General features: G+C 50.6%; 1 protein-coding gene across 10 annotated transcripts in view; it reads left to right on the top strand.

The window, feature by feature from the left end:
* The first annotated feature begins 1,196 nt into the window (after window positions 1-1,196).
* TMEM150C (transmembrane protein 150C) overlaps window positions 1,197-8,042 on the top strand; it is a 24,254-nt gene continuing 17,408 nt past the window's right edge. For 3 of the 10 annotated variants that reach the window (XM_085058097.1, XM_085058096.1, XM_085058090.1), the window contains exon 1: window positions 1,413-1,606. Coding sequence is in view for 1 of the 10 variants with exons in the window: in XM_085058089.1 (XP_084914215.1) it covers window positions 6,454-6,634 (181 nt within the window). In the remaining 9 variants the exon portion in view is untranslated. Of the gene's footprint in view, window positions 1,215-1,412; window positions 1,607-6,273; window positions 6,354-6,448; window positions 6,635-8,042 lie in introns of those variants that run through there. The other 7 variants (XM_085058095.1, XM_085058098.1, XM_085058099.1 and 4 more) reach the window with 7 other exon arrangements.

Raw genomic sequence — 8,042 nt, 5'->3', positions numbered from 1 at the left:
CATCCGGAGTCAGAGCCGTTTGACAGACACAGGAATTACACACACACGAGTAGGAGATGTCTCCCCACCCCCTGCTGCAGAGCCTGCAGGATGGTGTGGAAATGGGCTGCTGGAGCTGGGAGGCTCCTGACCTGCTGGTTAGAAAGATAGAGCTGTTCCTTCCATGGCAAAAATCATAGGGAACCTGCCTTCAAAGTGATGTGTGTAATGGGTTTGGACTTGGGGTGCAAATGTAGGAGTGAAGCTTGGAAGATGTGCAAATGCCTGATCTCACCAGTGCTCCATCCTTTCTTTTGTGCAGTTTCCTGACCGGAGAACTGCAGGGAATGCACCAAGACACACAGCTTCCTGTTGATCTTTATCATTTTTCTTTTGTACTGCTGCTGCTTGGACTTCCTTAGGCTCATTCCTGGCAAGTGCTTGGTGTAACAAAAATAAGTGGCCTTGTGAAGAGGCACACGCTGTTCTGAACCTCTCTGAATACCTGAAATTACAGCAAGGTAATATTCCCCCCACCCTCCCCCAGGTATAGGACTTCAAAAGCAGCAGCAGTTCCAGTGCATTTCAGGGATCTGAGATTGAAATTGAAGCCATTGTCAAGTTACCTGGTTTTGAAAAACTGAAAATAAGTAAAGAAACATCGTTCAGAAAAGAAAAAGCTCCTCCATCAGATGTCTTATCTGGAAGCTTATGCTACCTGAATCCCTCTTTTTGTGGATGAAATCCTCCCTGTGGTAGAGTTGATAAAAAAAGCATCAGCCTTTGCAGGAAAACTAGATTTTTTAAGAGAGTGCCTCAAATTTTGGTAAAGAATATTTGTGTTTCTTTTTTGCTTACTTGTTTGTATTTTTGTATTTGTTTCAAACTTTTTGGTCATTTGTTCTGTTTTTTGGTTTTGTGAATAACTGTGGTCATGTTCTTTAGTGTAGTTTTTACAGACTCTCTTCTGAGAGTTGCTGGTCTGACTGCCTGCTCTTGTGTCATCTCTAACTCTGTTCTGGGCACACTGAACCACCTGCAATAACACCATGGAGGGGTGGGCACAGGTATTTGTACTTTGCCCCATGCCCTGAGTGTTTCCAGGCTCTCAGCTTTGGCACACAAGCAGGCACTGGATGGGTTTCACCTCTTTTCCCAGAACTGGAGGGGCCCTTACAGAATGCAGTGTTGCCTCTGGAGTTTTGTGCGCCTTCCAAGTGGAAACTCCCGAGCAGGTCAGCTGCTTTCTGGCATGGGGTGGCTCGAGGGAATGCTAGCCTGCCCTGGGACCCCTGGCACTTGGCACAACTTCTACAGGAGGATTCAATCAGTAAATTACAGCATAGAGGAGGATTTAATCTCCAAGTTACAGCATGTGCTTGGTTATGCAAACATTGATGAAAGTCACCCCTTGTGCACAAACACAGCAGTGACAAGCAGTCACCCCACTCTATGGGGTGAGACCAAGGTTGTGGTGGCTGACAAGAGAGGAACTTCCAGGCTATATCTGAGCCCATCCCTGCTGCAGCTGGGCTGGGCTGCACTGAGGTAATCCCTGGAGCAGGAGTGATGGGCAAAACCTGCTGACACTGAAATTACACCTTGAGAAAGACGCTGCAGGGAGAGGGTGAGTGCTGGCGCTGAAGAAATGCATCAGGGTTTGCATTCTTGGGGCATGAGGGGTGGATTTCTGCTCTGCCCATTTTCTCCAGAGGCTCTGCTGTTCCCTGGTAAGCCTCGGGAATGTCTGCATCCCTCTGCAGCTTGGAAGTGCAAGGCAACTGCTGTCCCTGGGCTGGCAGCCAGAACACAGCTTTCTAGAAATAAGCCCAGCAGATGGGAAATGTGGCCTGACTGCAGGTATCACATTCAGCTGCTGGGCTGGGAGGATCCTAGGGAAAAAAAAAGATCTTTTAAAAGGTTTCCCGTGTCCACATGAGCCTGAGAATCCATGCAAGGCTGGAAGTGTGGTGACTGACTTGTGGGCTCTGGTTAGATGACGTTTGGGGTATTTGCAGCTGGGAGGCCTTTCATTTTGGAGGGGTGGTTGATGATATTTCATGTCCCAGACTGTGGCCCCAAATGCATGGCCAGGCTGGACTTGTATCGGTATTTTTGCCCCTAGGCTGTTTTGTAGCTCTACCCTTTGTGTAAAAGGGCTGTCACAGGGTGTTGCAGGGTGTTCCCCACCTTCTGCATGTTTATGGGAATCAGGGTGCAATTTCCCATAAAATCTTTGAAAGAAGAATGAAAAACAAAACTGAAAGCAGAGCCCAATGGGAAAGGAGGCGTGTGCTAACATGTGCCCTTGTGCCCCAGCTCCCATAGAGGCTCTGGCACAGCTGAGCCTGGCCCAGGAGCAGAAATCTCTGCCAAAAACCTCTACCCAGCAGCATCAGCCCACTAAACAGGGGAGAATAGGTGGAAAAAATGGAAAAATCAGAACTCCTGGGGTGCCCCTGCATGGGCAGAGTTGCCCACTGGATAATTTGGAGGCTTTTGCTGATTAAATCACCCCTTGCACAATGGGGTCCATTGCTTTTACTGAGTCCACCTCCCTGGAGAGTTAAACCCTGATTTAGGCTTTTTCTGAGAAAATGATGAAAGAATTCCCACCCTGAATTTCAGACAAGTGCCTCCAGGAGCTGTGCCACCACCCCTCCCCTTCCTGCACCAGCCACCGAGCTGGAGTTAAAGCCAAAAGGGCAAGGAGCAAAGGTATGGCCCCAGTGCAGGTAAAGGCCCTGCCCCACAGAAGCATTTTAAAAGATAAATCTACTGCCCAGGATAAGTGAATGAGCAGCAAAGCTTGCCTGCAGAACAACAAAAAAAAAAATCCCCTTTTGCAGGACTTGGAAAATGATTGGAGGAAAGGCTCCAATGAGAAGCACAGATAAAAAATGTAGGTGAAATGGTGCTTGCCACATCTACACAGTATGCCTAACCTTTGTATTGACTGTGGCTACTAAATTTTCCTGACTGACACAATTCCATTAGCATTTATAGCATGATAATAGGAAATAATTATTTTACACAATCTCATTTGTTCTTACAAAAAAAAAAAAGTCCTTTTTTTTCGCAGCATTTTCTGTACTTGATGTAGGGCTGTCCTCCTGCCAGGCAAGAATACACACCCACTGGGGCCAGGGCACACCAGTCTGCAGCTCTCATCTGCACACACTGGCACTGCAAGGTTTCTTCCCCAGAGTTCACACCCTGACCACAAATCCTCTTTACCCCATGTATTTGCTATTACAGCAGTAAATTTTTTTAACTTCTCTTTTTATGGAAAAACAAAATTATAATTTTGTTTCCATGTTCTCCGTTTCCTTTCCTAATATTCCTTTCCTTTTCAAATGGTGTCACTTCATTGCAGTTAGATGGAGTGGGTCTATTCAATTTGCTGCTCCATTCCCTGATCCAGGTAAATTTTTCTCAGTTGGGATCTGGTGGGTGAACTGGGAAGAGCTTCATCTTGGAGGGCTGGGATCTGGGGATATTTCTTAGGGTGAGAGAGAGCACCTTGCAGGTGACTGCCTCTCCGACCACCCTGAGCACACCTTGTCAAAGCCAAGCCACAGGTTCACATGCTCAGATGACATCTGTTTGTCAGCAGGGCATTTGGAGATATGAAGTCTATCACAATATTTGAAAAGCTCCAAAAGGGAACAGATGGCTGTGATAAGAGATGATCAGGCTAATGAAATGAGGGTTAACACTTAAACTGAGAAACAGTTTTAACTGGTTTTTAACAGTTTTAATTGTATTTAATGCATGCATCAGGGTGTGGAGCAGCTCCAATGGCTGCTGCTGAGTGACCCCTAGGTTCATTTCCCCTGCTGCTCCTCTTTCTGGGTGGGCAACCTTTCTTGCCAGGCTTCACTCCAGCTTTGGAGCAGAAAGGAGCAGGACAGGAGAAAAAGGTGGCAAAAACATTTTCAGAAGACATGCATCTCCCAGAGATGAAAGTAAACTCAAAGCAATTCCCTTTTCCATTTTCCTCATCTCTGTACCTTTTCCTCCCCCCCCCCAAAAAAACCAGTCCAGGATAACCACAGCCAGTCTTCAGTGGTAATATCACCCTGGGAAGGACTACAAGAGGGGCATGAAGTTGCTTTGCTTCCTCCTGAGCTGTGAGTGAAGTCTGCATGAGCAGAGGTTAGCTCTGTGGGAGTCCTCTTTTCTACATGAAAAATAAAATACCTCCAAGGCGTGATGCTGCTACTTGATGTCAGGATGTGGGGGCTCAGAATTCCCATTTTTCCTGGAAGAAAGCAGATGTGGCATGAGGGTCATGCAAGAGGGTGCCCCAGGAAGAAGTGATTGTAGGAAATATCTCCACGTAACATCACCCCTTGATGGCTGATGCCTCCCTGCATCTCTCTTTCTTCCTGCACTTGGGTGGGCTGCAGCACATGCTTGCTGTCCCCAGGCTGTGCCCTTTTTTTCAAGCTGTGATTTTTTAATTTGCAATAGGTTTTTGGTGGGCCTGTCAGCATCGTGCGTTTTCCAGCACTCAGAGGGACACCATCTGCTCAAAAAAGAGCTGTGAACAAAATGTCTCAGACACTCAGAGTTTACCAAAAATGAAATTGCCTTAAAATCCCATATGGTGCATTGTTTCCCTTCCAGCATTGGCTGACAGCAGAGGTGAAGTGACTAAGGCAGTTTCTGATTAGTTGCTGCATTTTCCTTTCTGGCCAAACTCGCTGGGGCTGAGCACTGTCACTTCTCACCTGTTTGACAGAAGGTTTTCTTCAGCCTCAGCTGCTGAAAGCCAGAGGGCACAGGGATTGAGAGACCTCCCCTCTATTACTTTTAACGTGAACTTCCTGGACTTTTGCTATCATGAGAAGACTTGCAGGGAGGGATGTGGTTAATGCTGATACCTCAAGCATATTTTTTTCCAGGCACCTGATTTTGGGGCCTCTCTTGGTGACATGGAGGCAATAGCAGCCTGAGGGAAGCCATGCCTGGAAGTGACTTGTGGCTCCTGAGCACGGCAGTGCCATGGGGCAGTGACAGGTGCATGCAGAAGGGAAACCTGTCCAAGATCTCTGGATTTTGGGGGATTGCAAAAAAAGCAAATGCTGCAAGGAACCACTTATTAGTCCAGGGTAACAGAAGATTTAAAATACCAAAGCAGGAAGAATGTTATTTCAGCTCTAAAAATAGCCCCCTCACCCTTTAAAACATGGAAAAGCATACACAGTACGTGCCTTTCTGTGGGAGTGTCTGTCCTCTCCCTTGATGATGCAGCCACTTTGGAAAGGGCTCAGGGGACCTGCTGGTGCAGTGCTTGCTCTGAGGATCAGCACTCTGAGGGGTTTTCAATCCCTGGGGATCAGAGTGATGAAATCTCTTCAGTGTGTGCCACGAGGGCCAAAGCTGCAGGGTGAAAGTGCTGCTTGCTGGAAGGGTAGCAGACGAAATACTGATAAAGTGCTGCTGTATAACTCAGCTCAGATCTGGGGGCTGACATGGATTTCGGCATCTGTCTGTTTTGTGTTGGTTCATAAGTGATGGCACCAGGACAAGATTTTGAATAAGCGCTACCTTATTTGGATTTTAGGAAAACAAACAACACTGTCGCTAAATAACATCAGTCATCCTGACAGGGGGAGGGGGGAGGGAGAGGAAAAAGAAGTAGTAGCATTCACGTTGACTTAATCCCATGAAGATGAGGCAGCGAAGGGATCCCTCCAACCCAGGAAACAGTCCCAAATGGTTATCATCGAGCTGTTTAGCTGGGAATGTTTCTCCTCAAAATTCCAACCACAGAGATCACAAAGCCCACCACCCAGTAGGAAAGGGAAAAGGGGTGCAAGAGACTGTTCCTGGGGTCTCTTGCTATTGGGTGGCTGCTCCCTTCAGGCCTTTCAAACTACCCATCCAAACGGGCAGCGCTTCCCGGGAGGGCTGCGGGCTTGCGCGGCCAGATGCGGGTTTGTGCGGCGAGCTCTCCCCGGTGCCTCCGGGAGCAGAAGGGGCAGCCGGAGCCGCAGGCTGGGTAGGTGCTCCTGGCGCTGGGAAGGGCGGGCAGGGAGAGGGCAGAGGAGAGAGCCTTTGGCACGGCTGCAGCGGGACAGCCCGCACACGGGCCGTGCTGCCGGCCGTGCCCCAGGGATGCTCTGAAGCGCCGGGAGGGCTGTGCCGCGTCCAGCATCCCAAACGCGGCGGCCGGACCGACACACGCTCCACCTCCCGCGGCCCCGCGGTGCTCCCGGGCCCCCGGTGGCCGCGGCGGCTGCGGACCCGCCCGTCCGGGGCGGGGCTCGGCGGGGCGGGGGCTCGGACCCGGACCGGACCCAGCCCGGCCGCGCTCGCCGGGGCCGCAGCGGCAGCCGCAGCCGGAGCCGTCCGCAGGTGCGCAGGTAGGAGCTGCTCCGGCAGCCGCGGCCGGCAGCCCCCGCCCGGAGCGCCACACACCCCTCCCGCCCGCTCCCGTCTCGCTGTCGCCCCGCCCTGTCGCGAATGGTCGCCCCCGCCCCGGTCCGGGTGGCCGCGGCAGCCGGGGAGCCCCGAGCTGCGGGCGGGGAGCGGGGCAGGGCGGCGGGCGTGGGACCCGCGGGTGCTGCAGGCTGCGGCAGGAGCCGGGAGCGCAGCGCTGCCTGGCCGGGAGCGTGCTGGGCTACCGCAGGTGGACACGGGCTAGGTAAGAGGATTAGAGCCGCTTCGCCCGCGGCCTGGAGGAGCTAGCTGGGGAAGAGCTCTCCCGGGTCGTGATTTCGGCATCCCTCTCACCCGTGAGTCCCTCTGGAGCATCCACCCCTTGGGCGCCGAGGGATGTGGTGGTGACAGAACTCGGCGGGGTCCTCGGCCGGGTTGCTGCAGAAGGGTCTGGGGAGAAGCTCATCTGGGTTGGGGTTGTGGGGTGGGACAGGTGCTGCCTTCCCTACATCCTGTCAGGATGTCCTGTCAGGACATGCAGGCTGCGTCCAGTTAAATTCCCTGGAGGGAATTTAAGGTTTCAAAGGCCATTCAGCTGTGCTGTGGTCCCTCAGGGAAGGAAGGGCAAGATCCTCTCTCTGAGTGATAGAAAGGTGCTGGGTGCTGATGTTCCAGGGTGATGACGGGGTTGCTTGGGATGTCAGTCTTAGCTTTCAATTAAAGCATCATGCTTGTGCCAGACCTTTGATTCAGAGCCCTTAAGCTATAAAGGTTACAGAAATTACAAGTTAACCTTTCTGCTTTTTTTTTCTTTTTTTTTCTTTTTTCCTTTTTAAACAAAGCTACTTGTGAAAGTGACCCTAAGGGCTGTCTGATCGACATTCACACAATCCTTCTGCCGTAGCAATGCACACATGTATGGTTAATTAGGAATACCAATGCAATATGGAGGAGGGCAGTGTGTGAAAGGTGTTTCCTGACACTGACTGCCTGTTGTGTCTTGCTCAAACAGATGACAGTGCCTAAAAGAAGGGGACTTGATTCTTGCCACTTTTTGCCTTTGGGGTAACAGGATGAAGACTGGGGACTCCTATTTGCTTGACAAACGTCTTGCTCCTGATTTCACTGCTGGACTGTTAAGTCAAATTGTTTTCTTGTGGTTATCCATGCCCAGCTGTCAGCATTTTCTGAACCTGGGTGCTGAAAGTGCAGTTATTTCATTTCCCCTTTTAGGATTCTTTGTGCTGCAGTGTTTGCTTTTCAGATGCAGAGCAGGGATGTGTGCTTGTGAGAACACCAACATTTTCTATTGTTTTTCCTTGGAAGAAATGTCATGCCCATGGTTTTTCTCTTCCCCCAGCCATTTCTGGGCAGCCTGAGATTGCAAAATTGCTGTTTGGCTCAACAGAACTACTTTAAGGTCCAAGTCCTGCAGTCCAAGCTGAAACAATGAGCTGTGATTGCAGGTTAAGTGGGAAGCAGAGAAAGGTCTATGAGAAGAGAGAAAGGTGATCCTAGGCAACACATTGGGAAGGATACGCTGGGATAGGGTTGGTGGCAGGTGAGGAGGCTGCTGCTGCAGTAGAAGGCTTGGGCCAGGACTCTCTGAGTGCACACTCCTCTGTGTCACTGATTTCCAGTGTGACCTCCCAGCAAGCAAATCACTGGCCCTG

The sequence above is a fragment of the Lichenostomus cassidix genome, chromosome 4 (genome assembly GCF_008360975.1).
Source record: "Lichenostomus cassidix isolate B80296 chromosome 4, HeHo_3.0, whole genome shotgun sequence".
Taxonomy (NCBI): domain Eukaryota; kingdom Metazoa; phylum Chordata; class Aves; order Passeriformes; family Meliphagidae; genus Lichenostomus; species Lichenostomus cassidix.
This window is presented reverse-complemented; position numbering and strand designations above follow the sequence as displayed.